At 38.8% G+C, this 25,295-nt stretch overlaps 2 protein-coding genes across 2 annotated transcripts in view; one reads left to right on the top strand and one right to left on the bottom strand.

Annotated features, from left to right (window-relative positions):
• Nucleotides 1-448: 448 nt before the first annotated feature.
• Nucleotides 449-14,359, bottom strand: GOLT1B (golgi transport 1B). Its single transcript, XM_032159793.2, has 6 exons — nt 14,276-14,359; nt 9,242-9,333; nt 7,612-7,790; nt 3,803-3,884; nt 922-954; nt 449-531 (listed from the first exon to the last, which is right to left on the bottom strand). Exons 1-5 carry the CDS (start codon nt 14,298-14,300, stop codon nt 946-948), a joined length of 387 nt encoding a protein of 128 aa, XP_032015684.1. The 5' UTR covers nt 14,301-14,359; the 3' UTR covers nt 449-531; nt 922-945.
• A 56-nt stretch (nt 14,360-14,415) lies between these two features.
• RECQL (RecQ like helicase) overlaps nt 14,416-25,295 on the top strand; it is a 32,870-nt gene continuing 21,990 nt past the window's right edge. The window contains exons 1-3 of the mRNA XM_058441952.1: nt 14,416-14,761; nt 16,607-16,667; nt 24,458-24,655. Coding sequence (XP_058297935.1) covers nt 14,516-14,761; nt 16,607-16,667; nt 24,458-24,655 — 505 coding nt within the window. The 5' untranslated portion in view covers nt 14,416-14,515. The remainder of the gene's footprint in view (nt 14,762-16,606; nt 16,668-24,457; nt 24,656-25,295) is intronic.

Below are 25,295 nucleotides of genomic sequence, written 5' to 3'. Positions count from 1 at the left end.
GGTTTCCTTGGTTTTAATATATTAAAATGACATAATCCAATCGAATTCATGCATCACTTCCAGAGATACAGTGCAACTGGAAATATTTTTGCCATTGCAATGGTCATTTCTAAAAAGCAAATGCCTATGGATGCTCCTGAGCCTTCAAAATAAAATGAAAAGAAACAGGCACCACAGTTCTCTAAGGATGGCTGAGTTTCGCACATTGTGGAAAAACAATACAAACAGCCTTCAAGAGTTTCTTAAGCATCGTTAACATGGATTTCATCTCTCTCAGTTTGCTTGTTGACTTCTTCTTAGTTCACTTGAGTAGAAGCCTGTTTTCATTGCTTCTTTGCTAATTTGCTGCTGGTACTTTGTAGGCTATACGTTTTGAACTCCTGTAAAGAACATTACAAGCTATTTCATGTAATTTAATTTTGTGCTGAATATTCTTCAAATGACTTTATAAATAACACAATATTTTAAATGAGTCTTCAAATTCACTTGTTGTTATACCATATTGTTGCTTTCTCCAACTTTATCTACAAACTGTAAGGAGAAGAAAAACAGATAATTAAAGAAAGCCCAGAACATTATAAAACATTATATCAATATTTAAAATGTTGATTTTAAAAACCCAGCCTTACAAGAAGAGTTGTGGAAATTTAAGGTATGACTGACAATGACTAATCCAGTACTACTCACCGTCATCTTCTGATACATAAATGTGTATAAAATTTTTTTTTCTAAAAGTTGTTTTTTGCATGACATGTTATACATATGAATTTAAGGGTGCAACATGAAAAATGCAACACAATGAATAAAGAAATTGTGTAAGATGAAGATAACACTGCTAGCTTAACAAAAAATAAAAACATAAAAAAACTGAAATGTCAGCCATTCATGCATTAATGAACCCAATAAGATATTTCAACTGACCATTACTGTGGATCTCTTCTGGGCCTATGTAGTCTTTGGACAAACAGATTTAACTCCATTAAGTTCAATAGTTAACAACAGTTATTGACTAAAAATACTTTAAACGTGTATTCTGGACTTTGGATTGAAAGTGGTAATGACATTAAAGATAGATTTAATGATGCAAGCATAAATTTATAATTATTGAATATAAATTTTAACACACATTACTGTAAGTGGTTATTTACTTTGGTCATTCCACCCCAAACATAAAGTAGTTGGGCTTTTTTCTTTTTTTTTTAACATTCCAGATGGTGATGTAAAGACTGATATTGTATATAATTGGTAGAGACATTAAAAGTTATATAACCCAGGTGGTCATACTATCAAATTCTAGCAATCATCTCATTTATTTTATTTCACGATTCACAGTTTTACATAAGCACTTATCATGATGAATAACAATAAGAAACATATTCTATGGTATTGGGTGTCCATTTATGCAAATTCTTGAGAATCCTTAAATTAAGGGCACGAATAATGATTACGACTCTGTAACTAGAAGTTTCAGTACATTCAAAAGCCATTCTAGGTATAAATAACACTGACTACTGTATGAATTTGCAGATTAATGCAAATGAAATCAGAGTATACCCCTATAAGCCTACATTCCAACATTTTGTTATATTATCACAAACAGGTGGCTGGCAACTGAAACTAAAAGTTGCTCTCAAAGAATTCATGGATTTATTAGAATTTTAAGGTAAATTTAAGTGGAGAGAAAGCACAATATTCTCTCTCCAAAGGTTAACTTGAAATATTTAGATTGTCTTGGCTGTAAGGTTCTGACCCTAAAATTACCCTAGGGATGGAAATGGGATTAGGCTTATAGTGGTACTTATTCTTCCACAGGTAAGCCATTCTTTAGCTCTTTGACCATTCAATAAAATGCTATGAACTTTCTCTCTAGAAATATCTATAAAAATCTGTGAACAACTTTAGAAAGTTGATTAACTTCCCTGAACCTAACTGGAATTTGTGGTCTTTTAAGTTTTCCTATAAAGCTAGTTTATCCTAGTTATTTAGGACAGAGTTGGATCTATGAAACCAATCCAAAGAAGGATATGAATACTTCTGATATGGGTCCGACCTAGAGCCAAAACGATTGTAGCCAACTCAGCTGAATTCTAGATCACCTAGATTCTTCTAGAAATTAAGGATTTTGTTTAGTTTTGAAACTGAGGAGGTAGGCTAAGAGACAGTCATCTAGTGTTGTCTTGAAATTGAGCAAGTTCCCTGAGGCCATCCTTCATTCACTTGCTTAGCAGAAAATATTTTGAGTTTCCATTATATGCCAGACATTATGCTGGTCACTGGGGATAGAACAATGACTAAAAGACAACCTGTCTCTGCCTTCAAGGACTGTAGTTTTACATGGAAGTGCCTCCCTTTCTCCTTTCCTTTCTCTTTTTTCTTTTTTGTTCGAGACAAGGTTTTGCTCTATTGCCCAGGCTATAGTGCAGTGGTGTGATCATCACTTAACACAGCCTTGATCTCCTGGTTCAAGCAATCCTTCCACCTTGGCCTCCCAAAGTGCTGGAATTACAGGAGTGAACCACCATGCATGGCCTGAAGCCTTTTTTTTTTGACAATTAAATGAGAGGTAAGGCTGGGTGTGGTGGCTCACACCTGTAATCCCAGCACTTTGGGAGGCTGAGGTGGGGGGATTGCTTGAGCCCAAGAGTGTGAGACTCTCTCTAAGAAAAAAACAAAACTGAAGAAAAAAACAGAGGTAAATGCTATGATAGAGTTGTGCACAGGAATGTTATAGAAGCACACCCTGAGTCTGCCACAGGGAGTCAGGAAAGCTTTTCCTAAGGTGGCAAAAAATAAGCTGAATTCTGAACGGCCTTCTAAGGCTCCACCAAAAGATGTTACAACCTTCAAGGTAGCAGTTTAGTACGAAACATTTATTGAATGAATATTGAAAAAAAGGAAGAAACTCTATTTGTTAACTTTGAAAACGTTCTCTTTAACCTTTCTCTGATTTGATTCCCTTTATTTTATCAAGGTGGAAACCAAGGCACACACTGGAAAACAAATTTGACAAGCTTGTTCAAACTGTTAACAGAGCTGGGAACAGACTCTTACCATCTGAATCCCAGTATAATAGTGCTTTATTCAACTCTTTTTTTTTTTGGCGGGGGGGGGGCAGGGTCTTACTCTGTCACCCACCCAGGCTAAAGTGCAGTGGCACAATCATGGCTCACTGCAGCCTTGACCTCCTCGGCCCAAGCCAATCCTCCTGCCTCAGTCTCTCGAGTAGCTGGCACTACAGGCACATACCATCACACCCAGCTAATTTTTGTATCTTTGGGGGTAGAGATGGGGTTTCACCATGTTGCCCAGGCTGGTCTCGAGCTCCTAGGCTCAAGCAATTCATCCACCTCAGCCTCCCAAAGTGCAGGGTGTGAGCCACCACACTCAGCCTTATTTAACTGTCTTAATCTAGTCTACTTGGTGATACAGTCTGAGAAACAAAATATTTGTAAGAAATAATGGTTTCCTTTTTACATTATTGCTTCTAATATTAGAGATTATATAAAAGTTAAATAAAAAATGCTCTGAACTCTCAAAGAGAAAGGTAGCATAGCATATCAAATCTGAGTAACATTAAAAAATAGAGAATATGGATCCAGAAATGGATACAGTAAAACAAAATTTCACGTTTTATAGGTTTAGCAATAATAATTTTTTGGTCTTTATGGTACTCATGATCTATGTGAGGTAACATCATAATACAAAACTCATCAATTAACCATGTATCAATTACTCAAACTTCTAGAAGTAAAAAGCATCAAAATACATATTTTATTGGCTTAAAATATACATGATTACTTACTGATCTAATTCCAGGTAAATTTAGGAGGGATCCAAGGACTGGCACTCTTCTAATAAAGCCAATGACGACAGGAAAGAAGCCCCTGGGAGAGGGAAAAAAAAGGTTCTTAATATTTACACATTTTCTATTTTCAAAACAATTGCTAACCAAGGAAAAAGAAAGTATCCTGTTAAAATTCTGAATAATTGAGGGACTTCAAACTTAGAAATAACTACAAACTTTATTAAAAATTTTGTGATTGTTGGTAAAAATGTGAGAAGTATATGAGGCCTAGCTATAACTCAGATTATGAGTTAGCTCAACTGCTGAAGATTTCTCCAACTATGAGTTGTGTGGGGTGAAACTGATCAAAAGAAAGGGGCTGTTGACACCATATGTGTAGAACCATGAAAATAATAATAGCTATCATTTACTAAATGAAGTACTAAGGGTCAAAACATTTAGTTAACACCAAGAGACTACCTGCCAGATACTGATCCTCACAGTATGTCCCATTCTTTCTTGGTAGAAATACAAGTCTACAGAAGTTACACAGCTTCTAACCAGTTTAAAATTAACAGTAGATCAGTTAAGCTACCTCAATATAGGAAGAGAATGAAATAGTTTATTTTAAAAACGCAAAGAAAGTAAACTTTTCCTGGGTCTTAAAATATGTACTGTGATATTGTGAAATACATATTTGGTCTTTGACCTCATTTTCTGGCTTACAACTCCGAAAATACTTAACAGTCTCTACAAGGTGATGTCTTTTTGTATACTAATGAGTTATCATGAATGGTTGGCAGCCCCTAGGTAGCTTCAGGATGGGGGCTGGTCACCAGAAAGACCAAGGCAAGATTAGAGGGCTGGAAATTGGAGACCTACCTCCTAACCTCCATGAAGGGGAGAGGGGCTGAAGGTGAAGCTGATCACCAATGGCCAATAATATAATCATTCATGCCTAGTAATGAAGCCTCCATAAAAACTCAAAAGGGCAGTGTTCAGGGAGCTTCCGGATAGCTGAACACAAGGAGGTTCTTGGAGGATGGTGGGTTGGGGAGGGTGTGGGGCGGGGGGGGAGGAACTGTGACCCTTTCCCCTTTCCTTGCCCTATGCATCTCTTTATTTGTATCCTTTGTAATATCCTTTATAATAAACTAGTAAACATCAGTGTTTCCTTGAGTTCTGTGAGCCTCTCTAGTAAATCAGTCTGATCCAAACAGGAGATTGTGGGAGCCTCAATTTAGAGCTGATCAGTCAGAAGCATGGGTAAAACAACCTGGGGCTTATGGCTGGCATCACTGGGAGTGGAGGACAGTTGTAGGACTGAGCCCTTAACCTGTGTGATCTGGAGCTATCGCCATGTAGACAGTGTCAGAACTATATTGGGAGGACACCGAGCCGTTGTCTGTTGTAGACAACTAATTGTTTGATTGCGGTATGGGGAAAACCCCCCACACATTTGGTCACAGCAGTCTTCTGTGTTGATTGTGATTAACACGAGCACAGAAAAAAAGCTGTTTTCTTCACAGAGTTAGACAGGGATGAAAATACGACAATGAATAGAATTCAGAAATTAAGCAGTAAGATTCTGTTATGAATCTGCAGAAGTCAAAATAAAGAATTAAACAGAAAGTAGAATTTTTTAAATTAGGTATTTATGTTGATGGTATATATGCGTGTTTCAAAGAAAATCACAATTATTTTGTAGTAGTAATGAATTCAAAAGATCATTTATTCTGTTTTAAGTATTGTTTTAAAACATAAAAAATGTGTGATTTCAAATGCCATTATTTAGGATCATAAATATTAGAAAAACAACGCCAAAGACCCTTGGTGCTAAATCTCCAGCTCAGAATATCTCAGAACACAACAAAACCCAACAACAAAAACTAGTATTTTTACCACAAAGCACTCTAAACCACGAAACCTATGTATTACTCCAAGCTTGTCAATGATACTAAGACTTCCCATTTTTTATTCATCTCGAAGATCAGCTTTGGCTTTTAACCTTCATTACTAAAACACCCACATAACTGGGAAAGCCAATGATTTTCTTAGTTCTTAAGGTGCTGAAGTTTGCTGCTGCAAGATACATCTGCCAAAACAAACTCTTCTTTACTCTTTTCTCTCTTAGCCACTATGAGCTTTACTCCTAGTTCTTCTCCCACCTCTTTTCCTAGTCTCTTCTTGTGTTTTCTTCTTTTTCTCCACCTACCCTAAAATGTCAAAAGTACTCCAAGATTCCAGGCTTATCACTCTATATTCCGTACTGTATTAACAGCCTCTTGACTGGCTCCCCTGACTTCAGTTTTTCTCTTTAATACCTACTTTATCCTGATATCAGAACAACATTTCTAAAACACCTACCCTGTTGTATCACCTCTGGCTTAAAAATCTCTGTGCCCCACTCCCCTGACCTTCTCCAAACACTGCTCCCCCAGCCCAAATTTGACTACAGGATAACTATACTTTTCTTAACAAGTCATCAAAGAACGTTTGTAACCTGGCTCCAGGCTTCATTTTCAGTTTCATTACCAACCATTTCCTTCAGCTGATCCCATGCTCCTGTTCTACAGGAGTATTCATTCTTTTCAGAACAAGCTGTGTATTTTCATCTGTCTGTTCCTTCTGTTCAGTTAACCGTCGTTCCCTTTCTCATTTATAGGATAAATTCGTACCCACTTTTCAAAGCCCAGTTTATCAGTTAACATTTCTTACCTCTCCTTGAATTTACTAATTTTTTAAATCATGCTCCTACAATATTCTGCACATATATTTATAATGGCATTATGACTATATCCTGTTGGTATTTTTAGAGTCTACTTTCCATAATAGAAATGAGAGATGTTCTAAAGCAGATTTGGTACTTAATTTATTTTTATGTCTCCTGTGGGTAATACAGTGCCTGGCAGATAGAAGACAAAGGATATGCATTTCTGGAATAAATAATTAAGCTCAACCCTACTTAAAGGTATTTTCTTTTCCGCTTTTTTTTTTTTTTTTTTTTTTGAGACGGAGTCTCACTCTATTGCCTAGGCTGGAGTGCAATGGCATGATCGGCTCACTGCAACTTCCACCTCCCAGGTTCAAGCAATTCTCCTGCCTCAGCCTCCTGAGTAGCTAGGATTACAGGTGCCCGCCACCGTAGCCGGCTAATTTTTGAATTTTTAGTAGAGATGGGGTTCCGTCATGTTGGCCAGGCTGGTCTTGAACTCCTGACCTCAGGAGATCTGCCCACCTCGGCCTCCCAAAGTGCTGGGATTACAGGCATGAGCCACCGCACCTGGCCAAAGGTATTTTCATATAGATATATACACATACTATTGTTTACCTGCTAACTGGCATTTACAAAATATTACCTGATCAAAATCTCCCATAGTGGTGTATTTGGTAAACAATCTTCTAATATGTATATGTGCTAAATAAATTTGCATCAAGTAGTAGTAGCTACAAAGTATAAGATTCTACACACTAAAATACTGGATCGATCAATCGATCTATCTATCGATCGACCGACCTACCTATCTACCTACCTACCTACCACTATTTAGTTGATAAAAATATCAAACATAAAGATGGTGCCTTAAAATGCCAATAAAATAAACTTTATTGTGCTGACAATATAAGATAATTTATACCATTAGGCAATCATTTACATGTGATAAACATTTTTATAGTTGCTTCATCTAAATCTATCAGATTCAACCTAAATAAAATTCCATTTAAGGAAATGATCATCATCTTACTCCAACGGATGCAAATATCTGAGTTTTCGTACTAACTATCTGACACACTGATTTACTGAAAGAGACAATAATATGCCTTACCTGAACAAGAGAAAAAATCCATAAATTTCGAAGATCATGCCTATCAAAGGCCAACCAATAAGGACTACAAATACACCACCCAGAAAAAATCCCGTAGCTTTCATTTTATGTTTTTGAAAGAAGAATCTGAATGTTCTTTCTAAACCAATTACAAAAGCCAAGCCGGCTACAAATAAAACCTAAAAGAGAAAGAAAATACAACATGGAAAAGGTAGTTAAACACACTGCACAAATTTTAAAAGTAAAGTCAAAGCTCAATACAAAAAAAGAAGCACATTTGTTTGGCTTTTAATGTGGGCAACTGGCCAGACAGTACTGTAATGTACAACCAAGAAGCAGAACCAAAGAGTGGGTTATGCATGTTAAAGTTGTAGTTTTGTTCCACTTGTCTCATTCCTCTTCTATCTTGATTAAATGGAGAAAAAGAGAAACAAAGAAAGATTAGACGTTACCAAGGGGCATCTGTGTCTGCAGTAGTTTTCCTAGTTTTAGCTGGATGAGGAAGGCTTAGTCAAGCAGATGAGTTGGCAAGGCATAAAGAGGAAAGCTGCCCATAAATATGTCACCCAAGGGTATTCCTCTTGGTTCTGAAATATTCATCATAGGCTACAGGAGTTTCTATGGATGGGAGAAATATTGACATGGCTAAGTTGATAGCAGAAGAAACAACGTGAAGCCAAGAAGATTCTAGTTTTATAAACTCTAGAATATCTGGTGGCAGCAGAAATAAAAATACAACCATGTGTTTTCAAATATTTTGAATGTATTCTGTGGACAAGAAATGGTGATGTATTAAGAGCTTGCTTTCCCCAGGTTTTCTTTCCAAATACTTGCCCTCCCCATTAACATTCTTTAGTGAAAAATATTTCACACAAATACATATTAAGCCTAATAGTTAAGCTTCATATTCTAGGATACCAACGCTATTATCATTTATTAAGACATCAATTTTGAACAATTTTGCTATCCTTTATCTTTTCCTATTTCCAATTAAAAGCCTAAATATATATATGTGTATATATGTATATACACACAAACTGTATGTGTATGTGTGTATATACACACATGTATATACACACACACACACACACACACATACAGTGTCATCACTACCTTAGAAGGGTTATTTATTTCTGGATCATAACCTCCACACATGAATAGCATAGTACACATTCCAAATAAACAACATAGATCCCTTTCTAAGCAAGTCAACCATTAACATAGATATATTTTTTTAAAGGGCTAAAAATAATCTATCTTATGCAGCTGAATCAAATGTGAAGTCTTAGACGTTTAAAGTAAAAATACTTTAGTGAACTTATCAAGACATGAAACTATCAAGTCATCTATTGTGAACTCCTATTTAGAGGCAGCCTTCATTTAATCTATTGTAAATCTCATGACAAACACTTCACAGAGTAGTTATGGAATTAGAAAACCTCATTAAGTGTTTACCTTTTATTTAAACAGAAAGCTGACAGATTTCATTCCTGATGGAAATAGAGAATGTAACAGGAATTACTTATGAGTAATAGTTAATTATTTTCCCCAAACTTAATAGCAGGTAATAATTCATTTGTAGTTAAAACTTCCTTATAAATTTAGTTAAAATATATATTTAAAAACTCACATTTCCAATAGCCAGTAGTGCTTTGTCAAAAAAGAGAATCATTCCAAAGAACAGGAAAAACACTCCAAATCCTGTTAATCCCATTCCAATTTCTGCAATATAAGTTATATGGTTAAGGGCAGAGAAAAATTAAAGTCACATTAACATCCCTGTAAACTAAGAGAATTTTCCAGTTTTCCTGTCATAGGTATAAGAAAACAGGTACTCAACACTGCAGGTTAACTTCATAATGACATTTATTTAGCTCTATAACAAATTAATTATCAGCAAATTATTTCAAAATTTAAAACATGAATGAAAATTTCTAAGCCTTATATGGGAGATAGCATTTCTCAGACATAGCTATAATAAAAAAGATAAATCGGGATTCTAAACTTTGGTTTTAATATGTAATTTGTTTTTTTCCTCCTGAAAAGCTCTCTTGCATCAGACATAAATGAATAGGTTTCCTTTAATTACTTATCTCCTTTCACATTCTGTAATTATTATTTGTATGCACAATATCTGTAGTTCTTTCTCCCTCTTCTTAAAATTGATTCCTTCTTTATTCCATTGGAAATGTTATGGTAGGTCAGCACAATCAATATCCTTTATCCAGTTATACACTGCTTGTCACAATGGCAACAAGAAATATTTTGAAAAATCACAGTACCGGTCTTCTCAAAATCAAATTTGCAGAAGGTCAGGCATCACTTTTAATTTCTTGATTACTTATTATAGACTTACCTACAAATTTACCTGAACTATAAATCTACTTACATATTTGGTCTAGAGACCTAAAATCACCTCTCCAAAGTTTCAAAGAATACTGTTTTACTTAATATTAATATTCTAGGTTTTTAGTGTTTCATTAAAAAACAAAGAATTGTTGATCAACTGCCAGATGCAAGGAACTGTTCCAGGTACTGAATATACAGTGGTAGACGAGGTGCAAGCTTTAATGTCTATGTTTATCTTGCATATAAAATTAATACTTTTATTGACTGTGCATTCTCTAGGTCTTATTTTTTTTTTAGTATGAAAAGTCTTAACTTCTAAGGTGACAGATGTACTCTTCTATTAATGTTATAAAGCACAATTCACTAAGTTACCTCCTTGATCATTTTAGTTTTGATTTTAGAAAATAGCCACTAATCCATAGTTTAGCTAGAAGCACAATCTGCATACAGATGAGTCAGAGTAGAAGCCACTGTATTTTTAGAAGCACAATTTAAAATACCCTATCACTGATTTCTGATCTATTGCTTAACTTTTTTGCCTCAGCTCCAGAAAGCTAAAATCTAGGTCACAGCTACTTAAAAAAATCTTAAGTCATATAAAATGTTCTGATAACTTGAAAACTTTTATTAACTTTAGCTTTTTCTACATTCCCCACCTGCTCAATTTCCTGATAACTAGTGTCTTCCATTGCAGACACCTTTTGTTCCCAAAGTTAGTCTAAAATAATTCAGGTACCTGGTCTATAAATACACCAGTTGAGCGAATTCAACACACATTCCTATGAAAATTTGAGGCTGATACTTTCATAATCAAAGGCCTTAAGAGAATTTACCAAATTAACTGTTTGGATAGTGGACATAATTTCATAGAGGAAAATATGGACAAAAGAGCAAGTAAAATTCTATTAAATAACTATTTAGTAGTTAGGATTACACATTGGCAGCTTTGTTAGTTGAATATGACTAATTTCTATCTTTTCACAAATAACCTTGATGATTATGTAAAAATTTTGAGATGTTTTTAGGAAGGAAGGTATATGGAAAGACACCTACTATGTACTGAGAATTTACCACGAATTAGGCCTTATGAAGTGCTTCACATACCTTATATATAACTTAATACTTCCAATACTACTGGAATGCAGGTATAATTACATCTTTTTAAAGATGGAGGAAACTGAAGTTTAGAGAGTTGACTTAAGTTGCCCAAAGCCACACTTCTAGTTAAGCATTTGAACCAAGGTCTTTTGAATCCAAAGCTCATGTGCTTAACCATTAATGCCATACGTCTTCCCACAGAATTTTTATTTTTTAGGTTAAAGGTGTTTGGTTACATGAAACTCAAGCACACTGGAGTATACTGAACTTCTGGGGGACGCATCTTTTAGGGGATTCAAGTTTAATATTAGCTTGTTATCTAACATAGCCAAGTAGAACTATTAAAAACTAACTGCAGTCAAAAAGGCCAATCTCTGAGTATGGTTTACCATGTCATGAAGTGTTTACACAAAAATTTTATAATTTCTTTAACAAAATTGTGAGGTAAAAAGTAGCACTGGTCCTATGGTTCATACGTGCAACTGTGGACCTAGAGGTATTCAGTAACTTGTTCTTGATCACAGAAGCAGCAAAAATGTGTGTGTGGGTGCAGGTGGTATGGAGGCAGGTACAACAGTCTGTGGAGTCAGCATTCAACTAGTCCTGTCACTCCACAGACAATGGTCCTACAACTACAACATGGGAACCAAAATATTCCACGACTTTATCCAGTACAGTCCAGCGGGAGACATTGCCCAAAGCATCTTTGCCACAACTGGTACTGGCAATGACATTGCCAAGTAGCTCCTGATCCACACTGGTCAAAAGTCTCAAATTGGCCTCACTGTGCCTTTTCCTCACCTCCAGGATCCCCCTTTTCCCTATCCTTATGCATTCATAAGCCCTCTGGCTATCAAAAGCCTTGCATAGAGCTGCCTTCTTCCCATCAGAATCATATCCGGTAAAATAAACTTATCTTCCTTTACTCCTCCCACATGTTTAAAAAACTGTCCACAAGTTTAAAAAAATATAAAAACAATTTAATAAAATGAATCTGTCTAACACAAGGAGCATACTGTGGAAATTTTATAAGGAAAGACATGCATAATCTAATGGCAAACACTGTTAGCATTTTGATATTCTCAATTTTTTAAAAGCAGCATTGTCTTTCTTACTATACCCTTTGAAAAACAGAAGTCAAGAAAGAATTCAATTGAACACTAACTGTACTGGAGAATGCAATTATCACACTAGACTTTTAGACAATGTGATGCAATGAAGATTTAGAGGCAGCATGCCCCTCCTCCGTCCCTCTGAATAAGTCTTGTCTTTTTTTGGGGCGGTGAGGAAAGTCCTAGAATCCCTTAAAATAATCACGAATTTCCATTTATTCTACTCTGAGCAGTGCTTGGCCACTCTCTAAAAACCAAAATCCCAGAATAATCCTGCCAAATCACTTGAATGATGGCCAATCCCTGCAGTTAAACACACTCACACACAAACACAATTTGAAATCCAAAATGCATTTGGTTCACTAATCGTTTTATGTTTCAATCCACTGTTTCACCTAAAACATGTGACAAGTGAACAGCAAAGAGTAAAAGTTCATCGCCCTCACAAAATTTAATGAAGTGAGGAGAATGCTTCTCAGGGAGAATGCCCATAGTCCAACCCCACTCTCTTGTTTTTGGAAGGATATAAAGCAGGCACTCATCACTATATTAAGTCTTCAAAAATATAATTTCTATGCACAGATTATTCTCTGATCTCAAATAAAGTTTATATCAAGTCTTCTTAGGTGATAGTGGGGTACAGTGCAAAAGGTTTCTGAGCCAGCACACCTGGGATCAAGTTTTGTTTCTGTCACTTTTTTTATGACCATGCACTCAATTTCTTTTGTGCCTCATTTAACTTATGAAAGGGGCATGCTTCTGTTTGCCTTACAGGGCTCTTATAAGAATTATGCACAATGATTCACATGAAAGCGCATGGTAAACTGAAAGAAAATACCTTTAAATAATTGCCAGTAATTATTATTACACTAGATTCCTACCCCCTCAAGACTACACTTTTATTTTCTTTGATCAGAACAGGCCAGGCCAATGGACCAAAGTGGGTGGCAACCTTGGGGCAGGTGGCCCCAAGAAACAGCCCCAGTCCAGCCTCAGGAGGGAAGATAGCCTGATTTGGGGGTGGCAGTGTGTGTAGGAGGCCTTAGAAGCTCTGTGAAGTTGGTCTGCCATGACTTGAATCTCCACAAGAAGACTCCACTTTAAAATAGAGCATTTTAAATAAACTTCTATTTTTCACTTCAATTCACTGTTTAAGTCTTAAAATATTGAAAATCTGAGTTAACTGGAATGAAATGAAAGGCGTGGCAGATAAAGCAAAGTGAGACAAAAAGAGACTCTTATGACCATCAAAAGATGAGGCACAGGGCTTGGGCAGACATAAATACAAAAATTATTAATATTAACAAAAAGCAGTAGGAAAGTGGAAATATTATAATGAAAGAAAAGGAAACCGATATCAATGCTAGCTTTAGAGATGAAATAGGCCTGGAGAACTCTGTGGCAGGCAGAGAGTGATGCTAAAATAGTGATGCTAAAATAATAAAACAAGCCACAAAGCACAATATACAATACTAACGAAACATATCCTTTAATGGAACACAAAGTGGCTTTTCTCTACTGCTTGAAACTTTAGCAGGTAGAAAAGTGAGAACGTTTCAAGAGATTTCTAAAAGGTTGCTTACAGCACTGGCAAGCGAATATTCAAAATGCCACATGTATGCGTAAGGACATTTTCAAAAAGAGCCTACTGTAGGTGACATTTAAAATACCGCCTCCCAAATAACCAGCCAGCCAGGGACTTGTAGAGGACCCGAAGCGTGTCATGCGCATAAACGATCCCGAGAGTGGGCCGCGGGCACCACGCAAACTTTCTCTTGTGGCAAGCCCCCAGAACAAAGCGCCTATCTCACTGGGGATGAGATCAGCGTGATCCTGGAATGAGACAGACTGGGCTAAAGCTCCCCTCCCCAGATAGGGCGTCCCACCCTGCCCCACAGACTCTTCTCCCAGGTCAGGTCCGCCACTGCAAGTCTAGCCCCGGCATCTCGAAGGCAGTCCCTTAGGGTCCCAGCAGCCCTAGCTCTGTCTCGCAGGCCGCCGCCCCCAACCCGGAGCTTCATTCATTGACCCCGGCGGAGGGGCGAGACCCAGCTGGGCGAGGGGTGTGCGCGGCTCGAGGCGGGGGCCCCGGAGCAGGTGCTTACTCTGCGTGTCCGTTAAGGAGATCATGGCTGCAGTGGTGGGGACAGCGGCGACAGCACCTCGGAAAGCCCAGGATGGGAAGCTGAGTCGGGAGAAATGAAGCCGGGAAACAGCCCAGGCTAGAGCCGCCACGTCTTCCGGAAACACGCAGCCACCCTCACTGCCGCTTTAAGACCGCTTTCTATTGGCGAAACGTGCTTCCAATCTCAACCAATAACTCTTAATGTTGTTCGGTGACGCTCATGGTGACCACACCCCTTGACCAATTAGAGAAGGGAGTTATTTGTGATTGGCTGAACGGACCGACCCGGAAGGGTGGATGCTCTCAGCTGGCTGGCGGGAATATTTTACTCCCGAGTAGCGGAAAGATCTGCTCGAGGCCTGGGTGCTTTGCTGTCGGAGATCCGAGCGTCGGAGATCGGAGAGTCGGACACAGGACAGTCGAACACCGGAGAGTCAAACACCGGAGAGTTAGACTGGGCTCCTCGGTGGGGAGAGGCTCTGGGATAACTACTGTTACAGCTTTGAAGGGTCAAGGGTGTGCGCTTTTTGATCCTTCCCTTTCCTGCTGGAGGGCGAGGCCGGTCTGTAGCGGATCACTTCCTTTCGCGCACACATTGGCGGAGGAGAAACCGGAAAGTTAATCACTGCCCTGCTGTGAGAACTCGGGCCTTTAGGGGCACGTTCGCCTGCTGACCGGTCTTCTAATCTCCCCATTCTTTTCCATGCGGGAGGATTGGCCACCAAAGCCTGTTTATTAGCAGCTGCCATTTGTTGGTAAATACTACTGGGGATGCTTCTTCCATCCCCTGCTTCACAGTAGCGGAAGGAAGGGCGTTATTAATATTAAATTACTGTTGCCTCTAAATGCAGGTGGCGGGGAGAGAGAGGATTTAGCCCATGGTAGCTCAGGGGCGTTTCCTCCAACATTGATGACTGGCTGTCACCCTGTAACGTTTTTCCTGTGGATGCCTAGCTTATACTGCTGAGTGACAGACCTGCTGTAGTTCAATTTCTGGATACATTTTATGTTGAGATATCTTTTGCTGTTAAGTCACATCATTTTGGGAAGGAGCAGTCTTTTAACCGCATAATCAAAGGAGTCTTTTAAAATCTGGGGGAAAATTGGATATAGACTGTGTCTTTTCATAAGGGTAGAAACAGCCCCTGCTACCTTAGCAAACCTGAGCCCTCACTATATCAAGGCATTTTGCTGGGCTGTGCGGATACAAAGGTGAAGAGATTGAACCCCAGCCCTGCTAAAGGACCTTACGGTCTATGGAAAGAATGTTACATTTTCATTACCTGAAGAGACGTTTGTATAGATAAAGAATTAGAAATCCTTGGTTTACTTTCCTATTTAGCCTTCTTTTAATGGTGTGGTTATTCCACATTCTTTAGCAAGGCAAAAAAGAGTCAGCCTATCTTTCCGGCCTAGTGGTGGCTTCAGAATTCTGTGTAGAAAGGGCGTAAGGTCAGCAGTCTAAGGATAGGTGTTGCAGAAGTGACTTTTGGAGAGCATCTTAGTTTTAGAAAATGTCCATGTTAGAGAGATAGAAGAGGTGTTTTTAGGATTATGGGGAATTTAAAGTTTCTACTCTCCAGCCCCATTTTCCACTTGTCCATATGCATGCTTAGGTTTTAGTCATTCATAGATACTTAGAAATCATTAATACAAACCATTTTCCCCTCCCCCCACCTCTAACCTAGAAAATCTAGCTTTTTCTGTAGAATACCAATTTCTCTTTTAAGATAGGCTTATACTGTAATTCTTTAAAGCAAGTGCTCAATAAAATGTTAGATGATTAATTTTATTATTTATGTTGATGTATTTTGCTTAATCTGGTACATTTGAATCTATCCAACTTGTTTATAAGATTGCTATCCTTCCAGTTTTACAGGTAGGGAAAGAGGCTTAGAGGAACAGCATATGCAACTTTGCCTAACATAGTAATTTAGTCACATAGCAATTGGTGCTAGAACTGTTGAATATTTGTTGTTTTTTGTTACATCATTTTGTATCTTGTGGATGTTTGCTAAGTGTTGTTGCTACTGTATTTGTCATGTATACGTTTATGTGACTTTGGACACTTCTCTGAAATCTAGAGAGTTAGTCGTTCTGAGTGTTGTGGGTTATTAAGCTGAAATACAGAGTTTTCCATAAAAAAGTAGTGTCAAAAGAACCATGTGGTTCTTATTTGAAAGGTCGCTGCAATATACAATTTACTTTCTAACATTTTCTGTGCTTCGGAATGACTGATTACTGTTGAGTGAACATCATTAATAGTACTGTTTTTACAAACTTGTTGTCACCGTTGTGCTTTTATTTTTAGAAAGAATTTTGGATTATTTTAGAAACAAATTTGGAAAGAAAAAGAATGGCATCCGTTTCAGGTTAGTAGCAATGATTACATTTTCTTGTTCCTTCTGTTCTATTCCTGTTTGTATGATATTTGAAAAAGTTTGTTTTAAAAATTCTGATTATAGAAATGATTTTTTTTCAGCTTTTTTATTGAGGTAAAATATACATTACAAACTTTGCCATGCTAACTATTATTAAGTGAATAATTCATTGGCATTAAATGCATTTAGACTGTTGTGCAGTCGTCACCACTATCCATCTCCAGAGCTTTTTCATCTATCCAAACTAAAATTCTACACTCATTAATCCATAACTTTCCATTACCTCTCTTCTCCTAATCCCTGATAGCCACTATTCTACTTTCTGTTTCTTGACTATTTTAGGTACCTCATAAAAATGGAATCATATAACATTTGTCCTTTTGTGTCTAATTTTTACCTTATTTGTGTCCAAATAAAGGCAATAGCGGAATCATGCTTTTGCCTATTTCTCTTACTGTGGAGTATACACTGACCCCTTCCCCAAAAGAGCAGGTACAAATTATCTTTATTCGTCTTTGGGTGATGTTCATTTCTCTTCTTGCTGAATCATGTCCTCCTTGGTAATACTTTAATGTATCGGAGAGGGACCAAATAAAAGGAAAAACCCAAACTTGGTTTATATACAAATTCTAAAAAGCAAGAAAGGCTTATAGCTATTACAGTTCTTGTTTTTCAGTTGGTCATGTGATCATAGCTTGTACTTTATAAGTGTCTTCTTCAACTACCCATTCTGTATTCCTTGGTTCTCAGTTGATAATGGGTCTTTGCTTGGTGGGGACTACTTGCCTTAGTAGTTTCCTATGTTTGGTTATTATAGTTTTCAATTAACTTTAATCGCAAGGTAAGGGAATACTGAGAGGTGCACTAGAGGATCTTCTGCTTTCCAGACGTACTCCTTATCCCTTAGTGTAGTAGCTCTCTGATTTCCCCTTAATAGTCAGGATCACTTACCCCAGCAAGTATAGTAATCTCCTTCTTTGCCTGTTCATGTGTTGGCATGAGGAACCCAAAGTGGCCAAGTGGCAGTCAACTTCCAGTTTAATGGAACTATTGCTTTTTCCCCTGGTACAAGCATTTCTTTCTTGGTAACCAAGACCTCTAGGCCAGCAAGAGTCCGATGTTTCAAGGATGGGAAGCAAAAATTTCACTAGTGGATCACTAAGGGTAACAGAGGAGCCACTCCCATTTCCACCCCTGATTCCCGTGAATCGTGGCAATGGGAGGAACAGCACTATTCACTGATGTATAGCATGCCGTACCCTGGAGGCTACTAGTCCAGCCCTTAAAGTGCTGATACCCAGCTGGCAGCATAATTGAGTCTGCAAAATGCCACTCCATTATTTTCTCAGGCCAGCTGCTTCAGGGTGTTGGGGAACATAGTTAGACCAGTTAATATCTTGAACATGAGCCTTCTGTTGTGCTTTGTTTGCTATAAATGAGTTATTTGGTCAGAAGTAATTTGGTGGGGAATATGATGACAATCAGTAGGAATTCCGTGAATTCATGGATGGTGGACATGAGAGAGCACTGCAGGCAGGGATGGTAAATTCATATCCAGAGTAAGCATCTGTATCAGTGAGAACAAAGTGCTGCCTCTTTCATTATAGACGGTTCCAATGCGGTCACTTTGCCATCAAGCATCTGTCTGTCCCCACAGAGAATGGTGCCTCCATTGGAACTCAAGGTTGGTATGAGCTGTTTGCAGGTTGAGCACTTACCTCTGGATGTAGCCAGATGGGTCTTCGTGAGTGGCAGTCCATGTTGCAGAAGGCACTTTGTTCTTGACTTCGTTGTGCAAGGACAGGTGTGGTCAATGTCCAGGTCATTTTGTCTACCTGATTAATTATGATTAAACTTCATGGAGGTTGTTTTTAGTGAGCATTAACATGGGACACAAATACCTTCACACTCTGACGATTCAGAGAGGTCTATACATACATCTCTTCCTCAGACCTCATTGCCACCAGTTTTCCTATTTGCTACCTTCCAAGTTGCTAACAATCCTGCTAATCATTAACCATTGCCTATAATAGTGTGGATGTATTCCTCTGGCAAAATGAATATGTGGACTGCTTACTGCTGACTGGGAGAATTTTCCATCTCCAGTGTTTTTCAGGACCACTCTGAAGAGACGCTAGAGTGCTTTAGTTGTTCACTTTCAGGTAGTGACAATATATCATGCAGAATCTTTTGTAAATTAGGCCTGCATTTTTTTTCTTCCTTAGTAACAGAGAATCCCGCCTTGAGGTCAAGCTACAGGTTGAGGAGGAGGAGGCAAAGGGGAGCATGGTGCATGAGCATTGGGACTTCATGTTCGTGCCTTCACTTAGAACCTGCTCACTTTGGCACATACCACTTCCATTGTGATGATGGAGACCTGCCTTATGAATTGATGGGTCGGATGACACCTGGTTGATGATAGGCAGCACAGGTCACATGGTAACTTAGTCTCTTGTAAGACCCGGAGCAACCCAGAAGTTGTTTCCAAAAGGGTAATAGTTCTCTGTAGATAATGGCAAAGAGCTTTGCTCCAAAATCCTAATCATCTTTGTTGTGACTCATCAATAGGCCAAAGGTGTCATATAATATCCCCATTCATCACAAACGTACAGGACCATCAAATCTTTTGGGTCATATGGCTGAATGGTAACAGAAGATTGTATCATGGCGTTACCTCTTGTTCGAGGTCCTACTCAAAACAGGCAAGTTTTGGGGTTACTTGGTAAATTAGGTGTATGTTGCCTCCCAAATCCAAGTAGTCCATTAGGCTCTGTTAGTAATAGGAGGGGCCAGATGTAGAAACTTATCCTTCACTTTGGAAGAGATATCTCATCACGCCCCATACCCTTTGACTCTCACCAAGGTGTCAGGCCTCTGAATTTTTATGGGATTTATCTTCTATCTTCTGGCAAGTGTCTCTCTTAGCAGTTTTTCTGTAGTAGCTGCTACTGCTGCTTCTTGCTCAGCAGGTCAGACAAGCATGATATCATCAATGCAGAGAGCTAGTGTAATGTCTGGTGGAATGAAAAGGCAATCAGGATCCCTGCAGACTAGATTAGGGCTAGAGAGTAGATATAGCTCTGAGATGGGAGAGTAGAGATACATTGCTGGCTCAGCAAACTGCTTTTACTGTACTGTACTGTTCCCCTATGCTATAATAACAGGTACATGGGTGTGTAGAATAAAACATTAAACAGATCAATAGCTGAAGCCAGATGCCAGGGCATGAGTTTTGTCTTATTAACGAAATTACAGCTGGAACAGTGGCTGCTGTTGGAGCCACAGCCTTGTTAATTTTGGCGTAATCCCTTCTCAATATCCAGAATCCATCGTCTTCTGCATACACCACATAGGTGAGTTGAATGCGACATGGAAGTCGTCATTACCCTCACATCTTTCAAGCCCTTGATGTAGGCAGTAATCTCTGCAGTCCATCCAGGAATGCGGTAATATTTTTGGTTTGCTGTATTGGTTGGTAAAGGCAGTTTTGCTGGCTTCCATTTGACCTTTCCTATAATAATAATCCTTAGTTACGGGCCAGGAGACCATTGTGTGGATTCTGCCACTTGCTGAATATATCTGTTCTCGGTATACATTCTGAAACTGAGGAAATAACCACATAGCAGATTAGAAGTCCCTCTGTATATCACTAGCAGCCACTGGACTTGAACCTGCTGCTGCCCCATGCCAATGAGATCACCAGCCCTGCCCTTACACTGACTTTCTTAAATACAGAAAATATGTCTACTGCTTCATTTCTACCTTTTAAATCTCTGGAAACCAAAGCTGCATTAATTACCTCACTTAAGTCGAGTTTATACTCTGACTGGTGGATCACCATGGCATTTTGGTTTTCTAAGAATTAGCATCAGTTGAGAGCTAATGTCTAGTAGTTTCTGAGAAGTGATTTCTCTTTTTCTTTTTCTTTTTTTTTTTTGAGACGGAGTCTCGCTCTGTCGCCCAGGCTGGAGTGCAGTGGCGTGATCTCGGCTCACTCCAAGCTCCGCCTCCCGGGTTCACGCCATTCTCCTGCCTCAGCCTCCCGAGTACCTGGGACTACAGGCGCCCGCCACCACGCCCGGCTAATTTTTTGTATTTTTAGTAGAGACGGGGTTTCACCATGTTAGCCAGGATGGTCTCGATCTCCTGACCTCGTGATCCACCTGCCTTGGCCTCCCAAAGTGCTGGGATTACAGGCGTGAGCCACCACGCCCAGTTACCCTAATAAACTTCTCCAGTGAAGAATAGTAGGAATATTCATTACATACATTTTTAGCTGTGTAGTTGAGTCCTTCCCCAACAGGCTCCAACCTCTGCCTTATTCAAGGGCCTCTGGTTCTATAAGGTGGTTCAGTTCTGGAAATTCGTCAAAGGATGGTCTCTCTGTTGTGTTCCTGGTTCTTTTTACCAGAATCGGAGCTTTTTATTCTGTGTATACAAATCAAGTAATCTATTTCCATTTCAGGGACTTCACAGTCAACTAGCCAATCCAAGATCTTGTCGGTCAGACTATTCTGATTGCTGCCTCAGCTCTGTTGCCCTTCATGGCAACCACATCTACTTTATTTTTGGTCATAAATTCAATTGCCACTGGTTAGCCCCCATACCTTGGAATCCATCATTGTCGTTGAATCAGGTAGTCTACTTGGAAGATGATATTTCCCACTGTCATTCCTAGCTTACAGAGAACAACCAGGGGAGCCCCAGCATCCCTGAAGAGCTTTGCTGATGCTGGCGCTCCGCTCATGACTGTATTTTTCACAGTCTTGGTGAAAGGAGTGTCCTCTGGATTCTCTTGGGGGACACCAAGGGAGTGGATTATCAATCTATTTGATCTTTCACTCTGGCGCTGCTATCTCTCTAAGCCTCTGAATACCTTCCTTTAGAGCATACCCAGGAAATTCCAGAGCTCCAGCCTCACTGGACTCTACACCTGTTTTATTCCATCCCAATTTTCTGACATTCATCTCTGAGGCCAGGTGTCAGGCAATGAGCCAAGCAAATTACTAGAGCCACTCCTGGCCACTATCTAGGACATTAAATCCAGAATTTCTTAGTGAGCCCATATCAATAAACTTAGCTGAATTCAACATTATATTCCATAAACCCTGTTTCAGTACCTTTATGATCTATTCCCATATACATTCTCTAGGTTTCTGATGTAGTTTGGATATGTGTCTCCTCCTAATCTCATGTTGAAATGTGACCTCCAGTGTTGGAGGTGGGCCTAGTGGGAGGTGTTTGGGTCATGGAGCAGGATCCCTCATGAATGGCTCGGTGCCCTCCCCATGGTAATGACTGAGTTCTTGCTCTGTTAGTTCACACGAGAGCTGATTGTTTCAAGGAGCCTGGCACTGCCTCCTCTCTCTCTTACTCCGTCTCCCACTGTGTGACACACCTGCCCCCTTTGCCTTCTGTCATGATTGGAAGCTTCCTGAGGTCCTCACAAGAAGCAGATGCCAGCACTATGCTCCTTGTATAGCCTACAGAACCATAAGCAAAATAAACTTCTTTTCTTTTATAAATTACCCAGCCTTGGATATGCCTTTATATCAACGCAAAATGGATGAACATGGTTTCTATTGATATATTTTGGCACATGCTGCTCTTTTGGTGCATATCACGTCTTTTGACAGGTTACATCTTTGTGTTTTATCCTCTAGGACTTCCTGGATCTTAAAGCACTGAAAGATGATAGAGGCTGATTCTTAGGAGGTTTAGCAGTCCCATACAAGGCAACAAGGACCACTGTGGGGACTTCAGTTAGGAGGACATTGTTTCAGAAAGGGGAGGCAAGGTAGAAGAGACTTGGCATAATTTAGTGGTTTAAGGTAACCTGCTTCATTGGAATCTGCCCTTATGTTCCCCTCCAAATTTCAGAGTCTCCTTCCCAGTCAGTGTGCTGACTTTATCATAAGAGTCCCTGCAAGGTTGGGAATTCAGTTTGTATTGAAATTCAGCCATCTGCAGGATTTAGACTTACAGCTATTTTTCCAAAATATTGGCCCTGTACCTATCGAGGATAAGGTTTTTTTAAGGACAATCATAGAAACTTTGAGGTCCCTTAATGCAGATCCTACATTTTTCCCCTGAGTTCTTTGGACACTTAGAAGCAACCAGTTAACCCCATTATTCTCACCAAAACATTTGTAACAGCAAACACTTTGTCACCCACAGCCTTGCCTTCTCTAGTTATTTTTCTACTGGTGTCTGTGGATGATGATTTAAATAACTTTTTTCACTGCATGATGACATAGAATAGTTATGTTCCCTGTATCAGTGGAAACAGGGTTATTAATGCCTTGAAATCTAATCAGATCAGAAAGCCAATTCTATGTGGCCCAGAAACAATTCAGAGAACCTATTAGGTTTCTGTTCTTCCGGATCAAAATTCTGTATTGGTTAGGGTTCAATCAGGTAAGCTGAACCATTATGAGTGCTGTAAGTTTTATTATGGGGATTAAAACTGATGTGATCATGGGAGCTGGTTAAGCAGCTATCCTTGAGTCAGCTTCTGGTCCTGAAGTCAGCAGTACCAGCAATGAGAAAGGAAGATGGGTGTGAAGTATGGGAGGGTATGGATGAGCCGGAAGCTGCAAAGATAAGTTGAAATTCATGAGGACAAAGTTAGGATGCTGGTGCCCTGCTGAAAAGCTGGTGCACTTGTCACAGAAGGTTGGTCAGCAACATGACCAAGAAGCCGAAGAATCTATGGGCCAAGTTGTTCCACCAAGAAGATTTAGCAGGAGCTGGGGGAACTGGCTCCTGCCCCATGTCAACAAAGTGAGGCAGCAGTTTCCTAGTATCATGAGTGAGCTCCAGAAGCACCTGGCCGTAGGCCAACCATCCCAATGTAAAACTGGCTGCTGCTTTATTTCTGCCTTGTAAATCTCATGCAGAGTTCACTTGTGGCCAAACCCTACAAAGTCATGTAGGGAAGGGTTGATACAAGGGATGATGGCAGTTGGTACAATGAAAAGGTACCCCAACATCCTATTTTAAATCACAACCATAAATTATATCTCATGAAGAGGCACATTAAACCTATATACTTATTAACGCAGGCAGGTATATGAGAACGTACCAAGAACATCTTGAAGATTTTTCTAGCTTCCATCGATGTGGTATCAAAAAGCATCTCACTTTTTGACTTTAATACTTAGATTGATTAGAAGCATACACTGGGGTTTCTTTATAGATTAGTTACAAAGGAGATAAAATGCCAATTCCAATAGTACACTTGATTTCTCTTACTTGTTACATCCTCTTATTTATAATTACCAACTCCTTATACCATCAAGTGAGCCCAAATAGGAATGCCTTCATAAAGTACTAGCAAAGTAATCAGGGAATTAGCTTCCTTTTGCTTCAAAGTCTGACTACTTTACTTAAATGATTTAGGATATTGTTAGACCACTTCTCTACAACATAATAAAAATAATTATCATGTATTAAATATTTGTCTACTAGGTACTGCGTCTAATATATTATCTCACTAGCTCTTCATAAAAATACTATGAAAGTTAGATATTGTCCCCATTTTACAGGAAGGAAAATGGGGATGCAGGTAAGTGTCTTGCCTGAGATCACTCAGCAGGTAAAAGGAGGACCTGAGATTTAACTCAGGTCTATATGACTCAAAAACATGCTCTTAGCCATTCTGCTATACTACTTCAAGTTCGTCTGTAATTGTTGTGGCAGGGAACGCCCAAAAATCAATCCGGAAACCTAAAGTTGTAATTTACTCTGTCTAATCATTGTATCCCCGCTGCCTCCCATAGCACTAACTGAGGAACTGGATTCTATAACCAGTGAGCTACATGCAGTCGAAATTCAAATTCAAGAACTTACAGAAAGGCAACAAGAGCTTATTCAGAAAAAAAAAGTCCTAACAAAGAAAATAAAACAGTGTTTAGAGGATTCTGATGCCGGGGCAAGCAACGAATATGATTCTTCACCTGCTGCTTGGAATAAAGAAGGTTAACTTTTTTTTTTTTTTTTTTTTTGGTTAGTTTTATTTCTTCTTATTTTTAAAAAAAACTAGAATGAATTCTTGATGGGTCAATGCTTTCCAGTAGGCTTAGAGGTGAAACTGGCCATTTCTTCAGTGGAATGGGAAACTTGCAGGTGGATCATTCTTTCCCTATGTTCTGTAGTCTTTAAATTAAACTTTTATTATTGAGACATTTTTTCCAATTATTGTTCTAGCAGCATTAATCATGTTTAGAAAATGAGATACTTACTTTACCTACATTAACAGACAATTAAGAAAAAAAATTCAAACTCCTTGCCAAAGTTTAGATCATTTTCCTGTCCTAGTGAACCTTTCATGATTTAAGATCTTATCAAACATGATGTTTATCAATTATAAATAGAATACTATAATAGAATAATTAGGATAACTCTAGAAGGAATTGGGCTTTTTGTGTATGTTGCTTTTCAATGATTCACATCTGAACAAGGTATTTACACCAAAAATTCCAGATAATTTTTAACTTTGTTCATGATATTTGAGTATTTTATGATGCTGTGAATTCCCTGATCAAACATTCAATTTTTCAAATACCTGAGCAAACACCTTCCTTTCTTATGTGGGTTAATTCCCAACTGGAAAATGTT

Source organism: Hylobates moloch, unplaced genomic scaffold (assembly GCF_009828535.3).
Source record: "Hylobates moloch isolate HMO894 unplaced genomic scaffold, HMol_V3 SCAFFOLD_8, whole genome shotgun sequence".
Classification (NCBI taxonomy): domain Eukaryota; kingdom Metazoa; phylum Chordata; class Mammalia; order Primates; family Hylobatidae; genus Hylobates; species Hylobates moloch.
This window is presented reverse-complemented; position numbering and strand designations above follow the sequence as displayed.